Raw genomic sequence first — 19,688 nt, 5'->3', positions numbered from 1 at the left:
AATCTGGTTCTGGGCAAAACAAGTCAAGAAGGAAGGGGCCCAGAGAAATAATCCAAGGTCTGGAAGTCATGAATCCATACGAGAAGCAGCTCGGGGAGCTGGGTCTGTTTACCTTGGAGAAGAGAAGGTTGAGAACAAGGGACAGGTTGAAACAGCTCAAAGGAAGTCCCGTTGTGGTGGTGATGGTGGTGGTGGTGGTGGTGGTGGAGGAGGAGGAGGAGGAGGAGGAGGAGGAGGAGGAGGAGGAGGAGGAGGAAGGCAGGGCAAGCTTGTGTTCTGCTGCTCTGGAGAAAAGGACACCACGGAGCCATGGATTCAAATGGCAGGAAAAGAGACTCTACCTAAACATGAGGAAGTGTTGTGGTAATCTCTGAGCGGTTTGACTCAATTCCACCAAAATGCAGCAGAGTAGCAAAAGCAAAAGTTTTCAAATGCAACAGTTACTTACACAGGGCGAGCAAAGAGAAGCCTTTCAACTTAGGATGGCAATGGAGTGCAGAGTCTCAGTAAAAGTATTTATTCAGGTAAAAAGAATTCCATGGTAGATAGAAAGGCTTGGGAGCTGTCTAGTCTACTCTAGGCTGGTTTCTAAGGAAAAATAACAAACATCTAAATAGTAACATCTTGCCAGGAGAGATGGCAGGATGCTTCTTGTTAGCTTGAAGAACAAAGGGAGAAGAGAGAACCAAAATGGCTCCAACCTCATGGTCCAGTTTATTGGGGCCATAAAAGACATTCTGACCAATGAGAAGTTAGTGTCCCTAAAGAGTCACATTTCTACTAACTTCAAAGTAAGGGATGTGACGTAAATAGGATAGAGTGAAACACAGTCAAGCCTGTCTAGGCATGCTTTGGAGACAGGGAAAGGATTCCCTCAATCTAACTCTATCATCTACATCTAGACTTGAGTAGTCCGGGGTGATTCCCAACAATCCCCTCCTTTTTGAAACAGAGACTGGATGGCCATCTGTCAGAGTTTCTTTGACTGTTCCTTTCTGCCTGGCAGAAGGGGGCTGGACTGGATGGCCCTTGGGGTCCTTTAGAGCAACCTTGGGAGGCTCCTCCAGCGCCCATCCAGCCATGAAAGTAAGGGTGGGTGGGTTCTCAACGGAGCCAGCCCCTGGGCCCCCTCCTCCCTGGGGCTCCTTGGCCGCCTTGCATGCTGCCAGGGGCCTGAACCTGAGACGGATCATGGCCGGGCGTGTGTGTGTGTGGGGGGGGGGGAGCAGGGGGTCAGGAGAGCTCCTTCACGCCTCGCTCATCTCAGCAATGTGCTCCATAAGCAGGGCTGGGCCGCAAGAGGATCCTCCGGAGAGAGCGCCTGCGAAGAAGGAGACGGATTAGCAGCTGAGGTCAAGCATTCCGGGGGCTTTGAGCCGAGGAGGGTCCGGGCCGGGCGCCAGGGCTCTTGGTCACATCCACACACACACACACACCTACACACTTGCGCACACATTAAAAAAGGAGAAGCTGAGGCAGCAGGAGAAGGAGACCCTGAGCAAGGCTGGCGGAGGAGGAGGCAAGCCATCTCCATCCCTGAAGGTTTGCTCCAGAGCTCCTCTTCTCTGGGATGTCCACATAAGATGCATCTTCACGTGTTTTCCCCTCATCTTTCAATCATCTTTCTTGGAATAAAAAGAAACCAGGAAAGCAGAGAGAGAATAAGCAAACAGGTTGTAGTAACATGCTGTTGTTGTTTATTCATTCAGTCGCTTCCGACTCTTCGTGACCTCATGGACCAGCTCACGCCAGAGCTTCCTGTCAGTGGTCGTCACCCCAACCCCCCCCCCCCCCATCAATGTCAAGCCAGTGACTTCAAGGATAACATTCTACTACTTCATAAATCATACAATTGGGAAATTCCACCATCATGATTTCAACAGATCCATTTGCACGGCCCAATCTCTCTTGAAGTTGAACCACTCTTTCTCCTTCCTCACTCAGCCTGATCAATTCATCCGCCTCAATTGACGTGCAAGTCTTCATCAGCCTTTGCCATCTTTCGTTATCTTCTGGTCTCCATGTATTTGGTCTTGTTCAACATTTCAGAATATTAAAGGAAGCCGCTTTTCATCATGAGCCTCATAATGGTTTGCTCTAAAGCAGGCATGGGCAGACTTGGGCCCTCTCTCCCTCCCTCCAGGCATTTTGGACTTCAACTCCCATTCCTAACAACCTCAGGCCCCTTCGTTTTCCTTTTCCCTTTCCTTTTCTGCTTAAGCGGCTGAGGGGGGAAAGGAAGGGGCCCGAGGCTGTGAGGAATGGTGGGAGTTGAAGTCCAAAACACCTGGAGGGAGAGAGGGCCCAAGTCTGCCCATGCCAGCTCTGAAGCCACATTGCGTTGACCCTGGAGCGTCTTATAGTAATGCATCATTGGCCCATCTGGACTTGGTGCTTTCCCTAGTTTCATCTCCTTGAAACAATGTTTCACCTGTTCCTTTTAGTATGAATACACAAAGTCTCAAAAAAATCTAGTCTTTTGGACCTTCTTTGCCTCAAATGAGACTTCCTTGCAAAGTCAACCATTAGACTGCACTGTATTAAAAGGCTTTGAAATCATGTATCTTCTTAGGCCTGACCCCCATAGTGGTTGATGTCTGTATTATTACTTCATTTGCTTGGTTATTTATGTCTTATTATGTGCAATGTTTTTAACCAATCTTTTTATTTGACTGTTGTATCTTTGTTCTTAATTTTTGCCATGTGTTTTAAACTGTTTATACTTTGTCTCTGTTTTGAGCTGTGCCCCTATGTTAGCTGCTCTGAGTCCCTCCGGGGAGATGGTGGCGGGATAGAAAAATAAAGTATTATTTTATTATTATAGAGCCCAAGCAGGACCTTTCTCCGTCCCAAAATGGATGAGGGCCCCAATCCCCAACCCCTTTCCTGCCTGCCTCCGCAATTGCATATCATTTTGAGGCAAACCTCTTCCAAGCAAGATCAACCTGCAAAACCCCGCGGATGCCGCCAGCAAGACCGCGCGTTGCCATGTGCGAACCCACCACCTGCGAAAGCATCGGGTCATTTGAATCGCCTCCAAGGCAACCTCCTGCCAAGAGATCTGCACCAACAATTCCAGGCTGAAGGGCTCCTGCTGCCAGTGAATTCTTTAGGCTTAGTCCCATCTCCTTCCCTGGGTCAAATTACAAGAATGGAGATTCCAACTCAACGTTAGGAAGAGCCTCCTGACTTCAAGAGCAGGACAAGAATAGAATGCATCCCTTCTGAAGATGTTGCCTTGTTGGAAGTCTTTAAACAGAGGCAGGTGGTCATTCTAGAGGTTGCTTTTGTTGGGAATCCCCCTGGACTACTCAAGTCTAAATGTAGTCAGATAGATGATAGAGTTAGATTGAGGGAATCCTTTCCCTGTTTCCAAAGCATGCCTAGACAGGCTTTACTGTGTTTCACTCTATCCTGTTCACGTCACATCCCTTACTTTGAAGTTAGTAGAAATGTGAATCTTCAGGACACTAACTTCTCATTGGTCAGAATGTTTTTTGGCCACAATTAACTGGACCATGAGGTGGAGAACCATTTTTGGTTCACTCTCTTCTCCTTTGTTCTTCAAGCTAACAACACGTCTTGCCATCCCTCTTGGCAAGATGTGACTATTTAGATGTTTCTTATTTTTTCCTTAGAAACCAGTCTAGAGAAGACTGGACAGCTCCCAAGCCTTTCTATCTACAATGGAGTTTTTTTTACCTGAATAAATGTTTTTTGAACTTTTACTAAGACTCTGCAGTCCATTGCAATCCTAAATAGACAAGGGCTTCTCTTGCTCGCCCCGTGTAAGTAACTGTTGCATTTGAAAGTTTTTGCTTTTGCTACTCTGCTGCATTTTGGTGGAATCTCCCCCAGAGAGGGTTGAACTGAGTCTAACCGCTCAGAGATTACCACAACAGTTGGAAGTCTTTAAAACAGAGGCAGGTGGTCATTCTAGAAGTTGCTTTAACCATCGATTCCCTGCATCATCACTAGAGGTTGGACTAGATGCTCTTGAGGGGTCCCTTACAAACCCAAGTGTCTGCGATTCAGCCCCTTGGAGGAAGAGGGGCCTGCAAAGGGGGGGAGGGGGTGGGTTAGGAAAAGGGGGGCTGGTCCGAAGCAGGGCAGGGATTGCATCCCTTTTAAGTACCTTTGCTGTGGTCAGTCCCAAGGGGGAAACCCGAGAGCTGGGAAGCCCCCTCCCTCCCACCCCATGGCTCTGGGCAGCCAAGATAAGGAAATACCACCACAGGACGAACTGGCAGCCAAGTTTGCAGGGGGGTGGGCTTCCCCTTCTCTCCTTGCAGCTGCTCCCAGGCATCGGAGGGAGGGGTCACGGGGTCAGATGACTCTGCACATTTGGAAGCCCCCCTTCCAAGAAGAAGGAGCATGTGATACCCCCGCCCCAAGAAGGAGACATGTTGGGGGCAGAATCTGGGGGCCAAACAGGAGCTTTGGGAAGAGTTTTGGGAAGAAAGGGAGAAAGTTTAATTCTTCCAGAGAAGAAGAGGAGACACAGGTGGAACTTCCATTAGGCTGAAATCCAAACCTCCTCTCCTTCCAGGTGTTTTGGACTCCAACTCCCACCATTCCTAACAGTCTCAGGCCCCTTCCTTTCCCCCCTCAGCCGCTTAAGCATCTCCTTCTCCTTCTTCTCCTCGCTTAAGCGGCTGAGGGGGGAAAGGAAAGGGCCTGAGGCTGTGAGGAATGGTGGGAGTTGGAGTCCAAAAACACCTGGATGGCCAAAGTTTGCCCATGCCTGGATTAGATATATGCGTACTCCAAAATCCGACACCCCCAAGCATTTTGGGTAAGGGATAACTGACCTATATTACGGTATAGCGAAGGAGCTGTCCTGTGCCCCCCCCCCCCCCCCGGCCCGGCAAGTCAGCAAATAGTGCAGAATAGACTTTGCTCAACCTGGAACAAGCCAACCTCTCAGGTCCCCCCAGGTTGAATTGGTTGAGACTCTGTGAGATATTCATCCATCAATCAGAAAATGACCTTTTATAACCCAGGAACAAAAAAAAATCATGTTACAGAGTGTAATTTGACCATGATGAGCCAGCAGTGTGAAGATGCAGCAAAGAGGGCGAACACTATTTTAGCCTGCATTAATATAGCCCAGTTTCCAAGCTGAAGTGTGTTTTAAGATGCATCTATATCTATATATATAAAAGGGTAATGAAATTTCGGCCTAGGACAAAACAACAAAACTACACATCCCAGAAACACTAAACTTGGCAGCACAACCCCTCATCCATGCCTCTACGTTCATACAACAAAAAGAAAAGAAAAATAAAGTCCTAATTAGAGAGAGAGGAATAATTGTTTTTAGCCAATTGCCGCCAGTTAGAAAGCTACGTTCTGCCCACTTGGTCTCCTAGCAACCCACTCAGCCCAGGGGACAGGCAGAGTTAGGCCTCTTAGGCCTCTTCCACACTGCCTATAAAATACAGATTATCTGATTTTAACTGGATTATATGGCAGTGTAGACTCAAGGCCCTTCCACACAGCTATATAACCCATTTATAATCTTATATTATCTGCTTTGAACTGGATTATCTTGACTACACACCGCCATATAATCCACTTCAGTGTGCATTTTATACAGCTGTGTAAAAGGGGCCTCATATAATCCAGTTCTAAGCAGATAATATAAGATACTTTATTTCCCATACCACCATACTTCGCCACAGCAACGCGTGGCCGGGCACAGCTAGTTTATTATATTTTGACCTAAGGCACACAATACCATTTAATGGTGTGCTTTTAAAGGTTTTTATTCGCTTTGTTTTGAATTGATTGGTGTGTGGTTGTTAGCCGCTCTGAGCATCCCTTCTGGGAGAAAGGCGAGGGTATAAGTAAAGTAAATCATAGTGGTGTGTGGTGTGGTTTCCAGGTTGTATGGCTGTGTTCTAGCAGCATTTTCTCCTGGTGTTTCGCCTGCCTCTGCCCAGAAACCACACAACACCTCAGTGATTCCGGCCATCTTGCAGAGGGTTGGACTGAATGGCTCGTGAGGTCTCTTCCAACTCTACGATTCTATGAATCTATGAAAGCCTTTGACAAGACAACAACAACAACAACAACGTAAGGCCCACTGACTGACCACTGGCCCAGACCCCTCCTCCTCCTCCTCCTCCGCCTGAGATCTGGTCTCCAGCCAGGAGGTGTTGTGGCTGCAGAAGCCCCTTCCTCCTCCCCCTCCTCCTCTCCAGCCCCCCCCCCCCCTCCCCCATCTCCCTGGAGTCCCATCCATCCCTTCAGGGGTCACCAGAGGAGGTCACAAATAAACAGGCAATTCATTAATAATGTGGACCGAAGGGGAGGGGTCTGCGGGGTCCCTTTGGGGCCTCCTGGAATCCGCTTGGAGCAACAGAGGCAGCAAGGAGCCCCTCCCTCCCTCTCCCCTTTCTCCACCCCAGCATCCTACACTGGTCAGCCTATTTGGGAGCAAGAGGGTGAGGGTCAAGCAAAAGGGACCCGGCTGCAGGATTCCTGGGGGTGCATCTTCTCTTTGAGGAGGGTTTCCAGGCGAATTCAGTGAATCCATGGGTGCCAGGGCCTCCTCCTGTTGCACCCCACCCACTCCTTTGGGTCAGCTCTGGAGCCACAACCATTCCATCCTTGGCTGCTCGGTAAAAAGGATACGTGAGGTTATCATGGGCTGTAAAGTCAACTTCTGAGTAGTGGCTTCAATAGGTTAACAGGTCAGGGTTGTCCTTTTTTTCATGTCAGGAGTGACTTGAGAACCTGCAAGAAGCTTCTGGTGTGAGAGAATTGACCTTCTGCAAGGACGTTGCCCAGGGGACATTGCCCAGATGTTTTGATGTTTTTACCATCCATGTGGGAGGCTTCTCTCATGTCCCCGCATGGAGCTGGAGCTGATAGAGGGAGCTCATCCGCACTCTCCCCGGGTGGGATTCGAACCTGGCAGCTTTCTGATCAGCAACCCAACCTTCAAGTCACAAGGCTTTAGTCCACTGCACCATTGGGGCTCCTACCCTGTTCCCCCTAAAATAAGACATCCCCAGAAAATAAGACCTAGTAGAGGTTTTTCTGAATTGCTAAATATAAGGCCTCCTCCGAAAGTAAGACCTAGCAAAGCTTTTGTTTGGAAGCAGGTCCAACAGACAGAACACCAGAGCATGCAGGATTGATAAATGTACGTACCATATACATGGAAATAATGGTAGTAACAAGAAATTCTTGATAGGATTCACAGTTTGTCTGGTTATGCTGGTTTGTGATAACAACTACTGTACAGTATATAATAAATGTTAATTTTTTTGTTAAACAATAAATGTGAATTTTTCTTCATGGAAAAATAAGACATCCCCTGAAAATAAGACCTAGCATATCTTTGGGAGCAAAAATTAATATGACACTGTCTTATTTTCGCGGAAACACGGTAGGTTGTACTGTTATTGCATTATAATAGAAAATAACAGATAGAGTGTGGACTGCAAAAAGCACCAATAAATGGGCGCTGGAGCAGGCCAAGCCTGAACTCTCCCTAGAAGCCAAGAAGGCAAAGCTGAGGCTGTCGTACTTTGGTCACATCATGAGAAGACATGGCTGGCGAGAAAAGAAGAGAAGGCTTGGGAAGGTAGGCGACAAGAAGGAAAGTGAGAGACTGCACTGCAGATAGAGAAGCTACGGGGGAAGAAGACACAATCTGGAGCGTCAAGGCAGGTCTCTGAATCCCAGCCAGGCCGGCCCAGGCCGTTGTGTTTTCTGTCTCTGGACAGGCGTGGAAACTGGACAAGGAAGGAGGCTGGTGCAAGGGAATCAAGTCTCTTGAGATGTGGTGCCAAAGGGAAGTTCTATGTTATTTGCCAAAAAGACAAATAAGTGGATCTTAGACAGAGGACGGCTGTGGTGGCTCCTTGGTGCTGCCAGGGTTTGGTTCCAGGACCTCCCATGGACACCACCCTCCGTGGATGTTCAAGTCCCATCGTATTGAATGGCAGAGTGAAATAGTGTCGCTTATACAAAATGGCCAAACCAAGGTTGATTTTGAGGGAAGTTTATTTGGGGAATATTCTCAAGCTATGGATGGTAAAAGCTATGGGGGCAACATCCATGAAAATGGAGGACCGAATCCAGGAAGACAGCCAGAGCACTCCTGACAGACAGACAGACAGACAGACAGACAGACAGACAGACATCCAAACTCTGCTGAGAATCCTCCGGGAAGGAGACTTCGCCAGAGGTGGATTCCCCACCAGGAAGCTCTTTCCAACTTCCGGACGGAGTCTCTTTTCCTGCAATTGGAGCCCCTTGTTGCCTTGAGTCCTGACCTGCGTTGAGCGCAGCAGAAAACCAGCCTGCCCCCCCCCTCTCAGTGGGACCTCCTCCCAAACACTCAAACCTGTCTCTTTGGTCCCCTCTCAGGCTTCTCTTCTCCAGGCTAAACATGCCCGGCTCCCTCGGAGGAATCCCATACCTGTTCCTTTTATTCTTCTCTGCCTGGCAAGGTGTTTCGCCTTGTTGAGATTCCTTTTGTGACTTTTGGCCAACCAGCTCGCCATGTTGGGCCCTGACCCTTCTGCCTGGGGAATTGGCCATCCCTCTCACTTAGGGACCGTCTGCAAATTGGATCTCCTGCGTTTTCAAGTGTCTTTCCAAGGATGGCCCCCCTCCACACAAACTCTTCCTGGGAGACCCTGTGGACCCCACCCACCTTTTTCCTTGAGACCAGGAAGGGCCCACTCACCCCACCCTCTCCCACTTGGCCTTTCCGGCCTGCCCACGTCCTCCTGGGCTTCAGTGAAACCAGCACAGACCACATCAAAGGCCAGCCCTCCCTTCCCAATTAATCATTAATGCTCCGGTCAAGTTGCCTTGCCTTGCCATGCCATGCCACGCTGCTGCTGCCGCCGCCACTGCCCGCAGATCTCTCTGGGCCTGGCCAAGAGCCTGCTCCCCCCTCCTGCCCCAGAGGCCCTGCCCCAAAGCCCCTCCAGGTGGGGAGACTGGGACTGAGCCAGGAATGGGCTGCGGTGGAAGCAGAGGCCGGCCAAAGGCCTCGGACCCTTGCAAGGCCCACCGTGGCCTCCCCATTTCCTTCTATGACTATGACAGATATTGTCAAGGACAGAACGCCACGAGATTCACAGTAACAAGGTTTATTAGGTTACAAAACTCAAAATAGGCCCGTAAAACACAAAGGGCCAGGCAGTATTTGCCTTTAGGAGCAAAAAAGGGACAAAATGAATGTTCAAAAGATAAACCGGATTAAACCGAAGTTTAATCCGGGTAAAAACAAAATGCTTGCTTCAGCCTAAACAAAATGAGAGCCAAGAAAAAAGATACAAAGAATGCAGCTAATTGGCAGCAGATTCCTCTCTGCTGCCAACACAGTGTTTAGAGTAACTTGCGTCGCTCCCACACACACACACAGCAGACAGGATTTCCAGCACAGCCAGGGAATGCAGCAGTAGAGTAGACCAGTTCCGTTCCGTAATTCAAAGCCAAAAGCAGACGTTTGTAGTTTTCCCAAGTCCAAGAAGGGGATGAAGCCAAGCCGTGGTCAGTTCAGTCCGGGTATTCAAAACAGTGGATGGCGTCCGTCAAGAAGACGACGGGAGGTCAAGCTAATAAGAGTAAGCACAGGTTTGCACAAACAAATGCCCACACAATCCCTCCCGCCGTCTGACCCTGGATTTCAAACAACTTACGTCACAGCACAGGAAAGCACACAAGTCTTCAGGGAAGCGTCCCACACACACACGGATCCCAAGCGTTTGCCCAGATTACCTTGCCCGACGCAATTTGCAATTGCTCCCAAGCCCAGTTTTATGCCAGTTACAAATCTTCATCACTGTCAGCTGTCCTCCTTAACCCGGGCGTTTCCTCATCACTTTCCTCGTCAGAGCTGGAACACCTCTGACTACGCCCAGCAGCATCTCCAGCTGTGGATCCCGTCCCATCCCTCCAGCTAAGCCATGGGTCTAATCCTGAAGGTCCCCATTCATCTTCTGCCCCATCATGGCCAGTGGCCCCCAATTCCTCCCTTACCCGAGTCCAATCCATCTCATCCTCCTCTGAGCTAACCTGCCCCTCCTCCATTCTTTCCGTGAACCCTTCGAACGACTCTTCGTCAGATGGTGCTGCAAATATGTCTCGCAGTCTTTTTCTCTCTCGCTCCTCGAGAGTATCTGACTCTCGAGGAGTCTTACGCCCACGCCTGTCAGTAACAGAGCCACGAGGCTCAATCATAACAGATATGGCCAGGCAAATGATGGATGGATTGCCCTTATTCTGTACGCTTTCATTCTTTCAAGTGATTGTATGTTTTTATCTTTTAATTGGGCCGCGTGTTAGTTTGCGGCTTTATTTTAACCTGCTGTCCCTTGCCTTGAGAGGAACCCAAAGGCAGTTCTGTGTGTTAAGCTTGGGGAAAAGAAGGCTGGGGGGGGGGGCACCAGGGCTGTGCTCAAATGTGGGGAAGGGGCCACAGGGAGGGGGGAGGGAGCCTGCTTTTTGCCTGTGTCTGCCTGAGAAAGCGAGAGAACAGAAGGAGGGACCCCCCCCCCCCGCGCAGCCCCAGGAGCCTCTCTCTTTCTCAGGGTCGGTGGGCGAGCGTCTGAAAGGGAGGGAGGGGCGCTCAGGTGGGCCGCGTGGGACCCGGCGGACAGGTGCGCAGCAGGGGAGGCCAAGGGGGGGGGGGGCGCACAGAGAAGAGAGAAAGGAAGGAAGGGAAGAAGGGAAGGGAGGGGGGAGGGGGGTCTTGGTGATTCAGCCCCGGAGCAGGAAGGGGGAGGGGCTCCGTGGGGGCCACCCGCGTGCCAGGGAGCCACTGGAGAAGAGGGGAGGAGAGGGAGGCAGGCAGGCAGGCGGACTCGCTCCTGGCCCCGCGACCCTCCCTCCCGGAGGGGCCTCGTGTCCGTCTTTGCGGGGAGGGGTCCGGGGACCGGGGAGGGAGGGCCCGTGAGATGCTGCTTCTCCCCCCGAATGCCTTTCGCGTCTCCACTTTGTGAGGCCGAATCAGGATGGCCACGGCCAGGAGCCCCCGGTGGCGCGGTGGGTCCAACCCTTGTGCCAGTGGCAGGACTTTTGTTGGATTTTCTTTGTGGGTCTGTATGCTAGGAACCCCGGTGGCGAAGTGTGTTAAAGCGCTGAGCTGCTGAACTTGCAGGCCGAAAGGTCGCAGATTCAAATCCCGGGGGCGGAGTGAGCGCCCGCTATTAGCTCCAGCTTCTGCCAACCTAGCAGTTCGAAAACATGCTAATGTGAGTAGATCAATAGGTACCGCTCCGCCGGGAAGGTAACGGCGCTCCATGCAGTCCTGCCAGTGGCCACATGACCTTGGAGGTGTCTACGGACAACGCCGGCTCTTTGGCTTAGAAATGGAGATGAGCTCCAACCCCCAGAGTCGGTCACGACTGGACTTAACGTCAGGGGAAAACCTTGACCTTTACCTATGCTACGGTCAGCGAAGGACAAGAGGGATCCTCTCTCCTCTGCAGGAGTCTACCGTATCCCATGCAGCTGTGGCCAAGTCTACAGAGGGACCACCAAACGCAGCAGCATTGCCCAGACACGAGTCAAAGAACATGAAAGGCACGGCACACTCACTCAGCCATAGCAGAGCACCTGATGAACCAGCCTGGACACAGGATATTATTTGACAACACAGAAATGCTGGACCACTCCAACAACTGTCATGTCAGACGACACAGAGAAGCCATTGAAATCCACAAGCATGTGGACAACTTCAACAGAAAGGAAGAAACCATGAAAAGGAACAAAATCTGGCCACCAGTATTAAAAAACTCTAAAATCAGAACAGTAAATAAGAAGCAACACTCTGAGACATGGGAACTAGGGGCCGTTAACAAAGGATGCCCCCAGGCAGAAAGTAAACCTTCCTTGCTTAGTTTCTCCATATATAGTAGAGTCTCACTTATCCAACACTCGCTTATCCAACTTTCTGGATTATCCAACCCATTTTTGTAGTCAATATTTTCAATACATCGCGATATGGTGGTGCTAAATTCGTAAATACAGTAATTACTACATAGCATTACTGCCTATTGAACTACTTTTTCTTTCAAATTTGTTGTATAACATGATGTTTTGGTGCTTAATTTGTAAAACCATAGCCTAATTTGATGTTTAATAGGCTTTTTCTTAATCCCTCCTTATTATCCAAGATATTTGCTTATCCAAGCTTCTGCTGGCCCATTTAGCTTGGATAAGTGAGACTCTACTGTGCTTTTTCTGTCAAATTTGTTGTATAACATGATGTTTTGGTGCTTAATTTGTAAAACCATAGCCTAATTTGATGTTTAATAGGCTTTTTCTTAATCCCTCCTTATTATGCAACATATTCGCTTATCCAACGTTCTGCCGGCCCGCTTATGTTGGATAAGTGAGACTCTACTGTACCTCACAACCTCTGAGGATGCCTGCCATAGATGTGGGCGAAACGTCAGGAGAGAATACTTCTAGAACATGGCCAGACAGCCCGGAAAACACACAACAACATTCAGAATAGAATTATAATGAGGCTGTCTCTCCAAAGGCCAGTCCGATGCCCCTCCCACGCCTCTCCTCGTTGCCGGGCAGGCAGCGCGCTCTGCACATGCTCAGGCAGACCCCCTCCCCTCCCCTCCCCCTCCCAGGCCTGCGTCGCCCTTCATCTTCCGGATTTGCAGCCTGAGGGAGGGGGGAGGGACGGGGGGTGGGCTGGCATGGGCGGAGGGCGCGGAGGGGAGGGGGCGTGTCCCGGGGCGAGGGGCGCGTGCGGGGGGCGTGGCGCGTGGCGGCGGGGCGGGGCCAGGGCTGCCATTGGCTGGCTCCTCCGGCCGGGAAAAGCCGCGCGCCGGGGCCCTCCCCACGAGCCGCTCGCGTGCAGCAGCAGGAGGAGGAGGAGGAGGAGGGAGGGGCTATAAAAGGAGGCGCGGGCGGGAGACGGAGCGGGACGGGGACGGGCGCACCGGGCGTCGCGTGGCCCTCGCGTGGGACGGTCCTCCTCCTCCTCCTCCTCCGTCGCCTCCTCCGGCTTCTGGGTGCAGGATGCCCGGGGCGGACCTGCTCCTGATGGAGAAGCGCGCCTCCTCCTCGCCCGCCGCCCCCGCCGCCACGGCCACGCCGGACAAGCCCACGCCAGGGACGCGCAAGGTAAGGCCGGGCCCCGAGGGAGGGAGGGAGGAACGGAGGGAGGAAGCGCCCCCTCCCCCTGCCCTTCCCCGGCCTCACCTCCCTCCCTCCCCCCCTCCCTCCCTCCCCAGTCCTCGAAGCCCATCATGGAGAAGCGGCGCCGGGCGCGGATCAACGAGAGCCTGGCCCAGCTCAAGGGCCTCATCCTGGACGCCCTCCAGAAGGACGTGAGTCTCGGGGACCCCCTCCCCTTGGGACCCTGGGGGGGAGGGAGGGAGGGAAGGGACCCCGCAAGGCCACCCAGCCCGGACCCCTTCACTCCGCCAGGCAGGAAAGGCGCCACCCAATAATAATAATAATAATAATAATAATAATAATAATAATAATAATAATTTATTTATACCCCGCCACCATCTCTACGCGGGGACTCGAAGCGGCTCACATTGTTACAAAAGTAACAACACAAATAAATTGGCACAATATACACAGGTTAAAACACAATAAGGTTTTTTTTTCTCGTGTCAGGAGCAACTTGACTCGCTTCTGGAGTGAGAGAATTGGCCGTCTGCAAGGACGTTGCCCAGGGGACATTGCCCGGGTGTTTTGATGTTTTACCATCCTTGTGGGAGGCTTCTCTCATGTCCCCGCATGGAGCTGGAGCTGAGAGAGGGAGCTCATCCGCACTCTCCCCGGGTGGGATTCAAACCTGGCCGCCTTCAGGTCAGCCACCCAACCTTCAAGTCACTTAGTCCACTACGCCATGTGGGGTCTCGACACAATACGGTAATGAAACAAAAGATTAAACAAAAGTTAATACAACAGTAACAATATCAAACAACCACCAATACAATTCAGTCAAACTTCATAGGAGGGGGGACTGCAGCAGCAGCAATATAAAGATAGAATCATTAGATTAAAATGCCCAGATAAGAGGGACCTAGTAAAATTCAGAATAGAATTATAAGCCCCCCCCCCCCCCCCAACAGCCTCTGTTTCAAAGCCTCCAAGAAAGGATCCTCCACCACACTCCCTCCGGGGCAGGGAGTTCCACTGCTGAACAGCTCTTCTTACAGTCCCGGGATTTGAACTCATGGCTCCCTGAGTCCCAGTCTCCAGGCCAGCAGAAAGGAAGCCCCGCTCCCTCCTCCGAGTCCTGACATGCTTTGGCATATTTCAGCCTGGCTCCTCTCGTATCTCCTCTCAGCCTTCTCTTCATTGGAATAATAATAATAATAATAATAATAATAATAATACTTTATTTGTACCCGGCCCTCTCTCCCTCGGGGGACTCAGGGCAGTTTCCAAGCAAAGTTGCACACATTGAAGGCCATAATAAAGCAGACAAACAACACATCAATCTGCGCATTTAATAAAACAGCATCAAGATAAACTTGTAAGAACCAACCAAAAATAACCAAAAAGTAAGAACTTAGGCTCCCAGAGTTGGAAGGGGAGCCCAGTTTGACCCGCTTGAGCCACAAAGGCCACACAATCATGGAGGCCTTAAAATCACATTATGATGAGTAGTATTATCATCATCATCATCATCATCACCCCCAGAGAAGGCAGAGTGGAAAGGGACTCAGATGCGAAAGAGCGAGGAAGAAGAGAAGGGCCATGGCTTGTTTTGCCTGTTTTAATGATAATTCTATTGTTTTATTGGTTATTTTTATTTGAGCTTGCTTCTGTCGGTTATGTTAGTCGTTATTTTATGTACATTGGTGCTGTTTATTGATTGACTTTTTTTTTGTAAATTGGTTGTATTTCCTCTGTCCTGTGCTGCACTTTTGTTATCTGTCTTCCAGACTGTACCACTATCTTATGTCCCTGTTCCCCGTGGTTTTTATTCTTATTTCTTTCTCACCCCGAGTTTTAACTTAGTGTTCATGTGGCCCGCCCTGGTTTTTATTGCTTTTCTGATTTTGTGTTGTAATGTATATTATTATCTATTGTATTGTTTAATTGTGTTATGATGTGTTGTTTTTATATTTTGTTATATTGTATTGTTCTGGGCATGGCCCCATGTAAGCCGCCCCGAGTCCCCGTTGGGGAGATGGTGGCGGGGTATAAATAAAGTTTTATTATTATTATTATTATTATTATTATTATTATTATTATTATTATTATTGTGCTCTCTCTCAGCCGCCCCGAGTCCCTCTTGGGAGATGCTGGTCGGATAGAAATAAAGTCCCAGTCTGATCTTTGTGTTGTCGAAGGCTTTCATGGCCAGAATTACAGGGTTGTTGTGTGTTTTCTGGGCAGTATGGCCATGTTTCAGAAGTAGTCCCTCCTGACGTTTTGCCCACATCTATGGCAGGCATCTTCAGAGGCTGGGGATGCCTGCCATAGTTGTGGGCGAAATGTCAGGAGGGAATACTTCTGGAATATGGCCATACTGCCCGGAAAACACAAAACAGTTCTGGCCTTCCACTCCCTAACCTTCTGAGCAGCCCAATTAGAGAGGAAGACTGACCGCAGACTGATAAGTTACTGCTAAGTCACTCTTCTCTCAGGGGGTGTTTGGAACTTAACCAGAAACATTCAATTCACCAACACTGAAAACTTATTATTATTATTCTTCATGGAGCCAGGATGGAAGCCTCCTTGAGGAAGGGGGGGGGGTGTGTTTCCCACTGTTCCGGAGACCAAGGCCCCTTCTACACTGCCATATACAATCCACATTATCTGCTTTGAACAGGCTTCTATGGCAGTGTCGACCCAGCCTAACAAGGGAGAGGGGATGCAAACTCCCCAGAAGTGAGATATTATTCCCATCTTCCTGAGGGGCCGAGTGGTTGAGCTGTTTGCTGCCTGCGAGTGAGCCTGCCTTCCTTCCTTCCTTCCTTTCTTCCCTCCCTCCCTCCTTCTTTATTTCCTTCCTTCCTCCCTCTTTCTTTCTTTCTTTCTTTCTTTCTTTCTTTCTTTCTTTCTTTCTTTCTTTCTTTCTTTCTTTCCTCCTTTCCTTTCCTTTTTCCTTCCCTTTTTCTTTTCCTTTCCTTCCCTTCCTTCTATGGAGGTTGTGGAGCAGAGACTGGGTGGGCATCTGCCCAGACGGTTTGGATAGGGGTCTGAAAGAAGTCAGGCTGGATCAGGGCTGTAGCCAAGGAGGGGGGGGGGGGGTTAGGGGTTCAATCCCCCTGCCTAAATTTTTCAGGTTTAAAAGAAACCTGATTTACTCGTGCATTTTGACTGATGAACCAAATCCCCCTGAGTGTCCACTGAAGTTTATCTGTCTTGAGTGTCCACTGAAGTTTATCTATCTTGAGTGTCCACTGAAGTTTATCCATGGAGCCTGATTTCTAAACTATTTTGCGCTATGGAACTAATCTTCATGATTCACTAAAAAAAGTTCACCTCCCCTCCCGAATTTTTTTGTGGCTCTGGCCCTGGGCTGGATGGCCTTTGGGGTTCCCCTCCAAATACCAACTGGGAATCCAGGGCTCTGCCTGCCTGCCCCCCAAGCGGTCTCCCCCCTGTGGCGGCCCAGTCGCCCTTCCCCAGGGAAGCAGGAGGGGAGTGAAGGGGCCCTTCTTCATCCAGGCCTATGCTGACCCCCCCTCCCCCAATTCCCCTTTCCCAGAGCTCTCGCCATTCCAAGCTGGAGAAAGCCGACATCCTGGAGATGACCGTCAAGCACCTGCGGGGCCTGCAGCGCGCCCAGAGGAGCGGTGAGTCCAAGACCCCCTTCTCCCCCCCTTCTTCTCCCCTTCCCCCCTCCCCCTTCCCCCCCCTCCCTCCCTCCCTCCGCGGTGATCTTTTCCAGACTTCCTGCCTGCGGTTTGGAGGCCATTCAAGCCCTTGCCTTTCAGGGCCTTGGCTCAGGAGCGCCTTTCCCACGGTCTCGCCTGTATTTATAGCCCGGGAAAAGGGGGGGGGTGCAAGGGGAAAGGGAGGGGGGGTCCCGGGCCTTCTGAAGAAACATTCCCCCTCCACTCACACCTTTGCATCCTTGCAGCCTCTCCTTGTTGGTGCCTTTTCTGCTTGGTTTCCCTTTGCTCAAGACAAGTAAGAGTTGGGGAAGAACAGCCCGAGAGAGAGAGACAGACAGACAGACAGACACAGAGAGGCCGCAGGGCAGGAAGGGTCCAGTCTCAGGCTGGAAAGGGACCCCAAGGGACCATCTAGTCCAGGGGTCCTCAACCATTTTAAGCAGAAGGCCGGTCCACAATCCTTCAGACTGTCGAGGGGCCGAATTATTATTTCATTATTTGGGGTGCCCACCTTCCCTGTTTGTTCTTTGCTCCTCTTTTCCTTCCTTGCCTGATCAACCAGGGCCAGATGGCTGCGCTTTTTAGCTTTTTTATAGATTCAAACTGATTTTTAAAATACTAATGATATTTAATTCTGCTTTAATGTTTCTAGATTCGTAGATTTTAAATTGTACTGAATTGCTTTTAATTTAAGCCACTTTGGGTTTTCTTGTGGAAAGAAAAAGAGGGTATAAATACAGGTGGTCCTGGTGGTGATCAGCACACTGGGTGCCGTGCCAAAAGATCTCAGCCGGCATTTGGAAACAATAGAAATTGACAAAATTATGATCTGCCAACTGCAAAAGGCCACCCGACTGGGATCTGCAGCATCATCCAAAAATACATCACAGAGACCTAGACACTTGGGAAGTGTTCGACTTGTGATTTTGTGAAACTAAATCCAGCAGATCTATCTTGTTTGCAGTGTCAGACTATGTCGTTGTGTCAATAATAATAATAATAATAGTCACCTTCCAGGGTTGCTTGCAGTGGCTTTCCTCCTCTAGTGTCCAGTGGGGGGGTGGGGTGGGGTGGTGATGGACTAGATGGCCTTTGGGGTGCCTTCCAACCTAGCTCTCTGACCCGGTCTCTTCCTCTTCCTCCTCCTCTCTCTGCAGCCGTGCTGAACACGGACCCGTCTGTGCTGGGCAAGTACCGGGCCGGCTTCAGCGAGTGCGTGAACGAGGTGACGCGCTTCCTCTCCACCTGCGAGGGGGTCAACGCCGAGGTCCGCACCCGCCTCCTGGGCCACCTGGCCGGCTGCATGAGCCAGATCAGCGCCATCCGCTTCCCGGCCGCCCCGCAGCAGCCCCAGCCGCCCCCTGCGGCCCCCGGATCCCAGCCCGTGGCCTCCTTCGGCCAGGCGCTGGTCCAGGTCCCGGCCACGGGCGCCCTCCCCAAGGCCGGCAGCGGGGCTCCCTGCAAGACGGTCCCCAGAGAAGCCCCCCAGGTCTTTGGCGGCTTCCACCTGGTCCCGGCCTCCGACGGGCAGTTCGCCTTCCTCATCCCCAATGCTGCCTTTGCGCCCCATGGCAGCAACGCAGCTGCCCCGCTCTTCGCCAGCACAGGAGCCGGGTCTGGGGGGGCTCCTCCCTCCACAAACGCCGTCTCGCCCGGGTCGGGTGCCCCCTCCCTCCCGTCAGACTCGGTCTGGAGGCCTTGGTGAAGCCCCCGTGGGGGGGCGCAAGGACGCTCTTGTGCAGAGGAGCCTCAGGCGGCTTGGACTCAATGGCAACCCAAGGCATGGCTGTGTTTTGCGGTCCTCAAGACTCAGGCGGTCTTGAAACAAAGAGGGCCGGGGACTCTCGATCTGAGTGAGCATCTTGCAGGAGTGCTTTAGCAGTGTCTTCCTGCAAGGCAGAATGGGGTTGGACTGGATGGCCTTTGGGGTCCCCCTCAGGTCTCAGGACCAGACGTGGTGGGCAGGCCTTTTCTCCCCTTCTAGGAGGGGAATTGGGGGAGCCCGGACCCTTCCTCCATTGGGTTTTGGTTACAATAACTGAGGTTTGGCCAGAAGAATGTGGGGTTGGGAAGCCTCCTCCTCCAGGCGAGAAGTAGGCAGAAAACCCAGGACTTGGAAAGGCCCAGCGACCCCGGCAGCCTCCTCCCTGAATCACAGCAATAAAGTCAAACTGCAGAGGAAGAGGTGTCGAAGTATTGACTGACAGCAGGTGTGTTTCATTACACGGGTCAAACCTGTCAAGGTAAAGGTGGTGGAAAATATAAGGTCCACATGGTAAAAAAAAACCCAGAACAATGGAACCGTTTTCATTTCAGAGGAGAGAACAAAGAAACACGTAGGAAATCGTTCGCCCCATTTCTCGTGGATGCGTGCCTTCATGTGTGCAGTTGCAGACCCCTGCCCTTTTCCCTTCTTGTGCAGGTTGGTGTGTGCGTGTGTGCGCGCGCACATGCATGTGCAAGGAAACAAGGAGAGGTCACATGCCACCCTTCCTTCCCCTTTTTTTAAAATGACACCAAAGATTCCTTTCTTCCTAAAGCAGAAAGGGGCCTCTCCTTCTTTTTGGAAGTTCTGTGATGGAAATAAAAGGGACGGCTACTGTCACGTGCGCCTGCTTCTCCATTAAGAGGGTGGTGTGGGGAGAGAAGGCACAAAGGCCTCCATGCGCCAAAGAGGTGGCTGGCATGGCAGCACCACGTGCCAAAGGCCAAGGCAGGCTGCCGTGCTTCCGGAGCAGTTTACTTGAAGGCACTGGGCCCTTTCGTGGCTGTTTTGGGCAGTCAAGAATGGCCCAGTCCTATGTGTGTGTTGAATAACCTCAAAGGGAAACCACAAAGAGCAGATTGGGGAGGGGTCTCCAGTTCTGGCCACCCAAACAG

At 51.1% G+C, this 19,688-nt stretch overlaps 1 protein-coding gene across 1 annotated transcript; it reads left to right on the top strand.

Moving 5' to 3' along the window:
* Window positions 1-12,797: 12,797 nt before the first annotated feature.
* On the top strand, window positions 12,798-18,663 carry hes1 (hes family bHLH transcription factor 1). Its single transcript, XM_062977573.1, has 4 exons — window positions 12,798-13,119; window positions 13,230-13,325; window positions 16,679-16,766; window positions 17,966-18,663. Exons 1-4 carry the CDS (start codon window positions 13,015-13,017, stop codon window positions 18,511-18,513), a joined length of 837 nt encoding a protein of 278 aa, XP_062833643.1. The 5' UTR covers window positions 12,798-13,014; the 3' UTR covers window positions 18,514-18,663.
* Window positions 18,664-19,688: the final 1,025 nt, after the last annotated feature.

This window comes from Anolis carolinensis, chromosome 3, assembly GCF_035594765.1.
Source record: "Anolis carolinensis isolate JA03-04 chromosome 3, rAnoCar3.1.pri, whole genome shotgun sequence".
NCBI lineage: Eukaryota > Metazoa > Chordata > Lepidosauria > Squamata > Dactyloidae > Anolis > Anolis carolinensis.
Note: the sequence above shows the minus strand (reverse complement) of the source record. Positions and strands in the feature narration are given on the sequence as shown.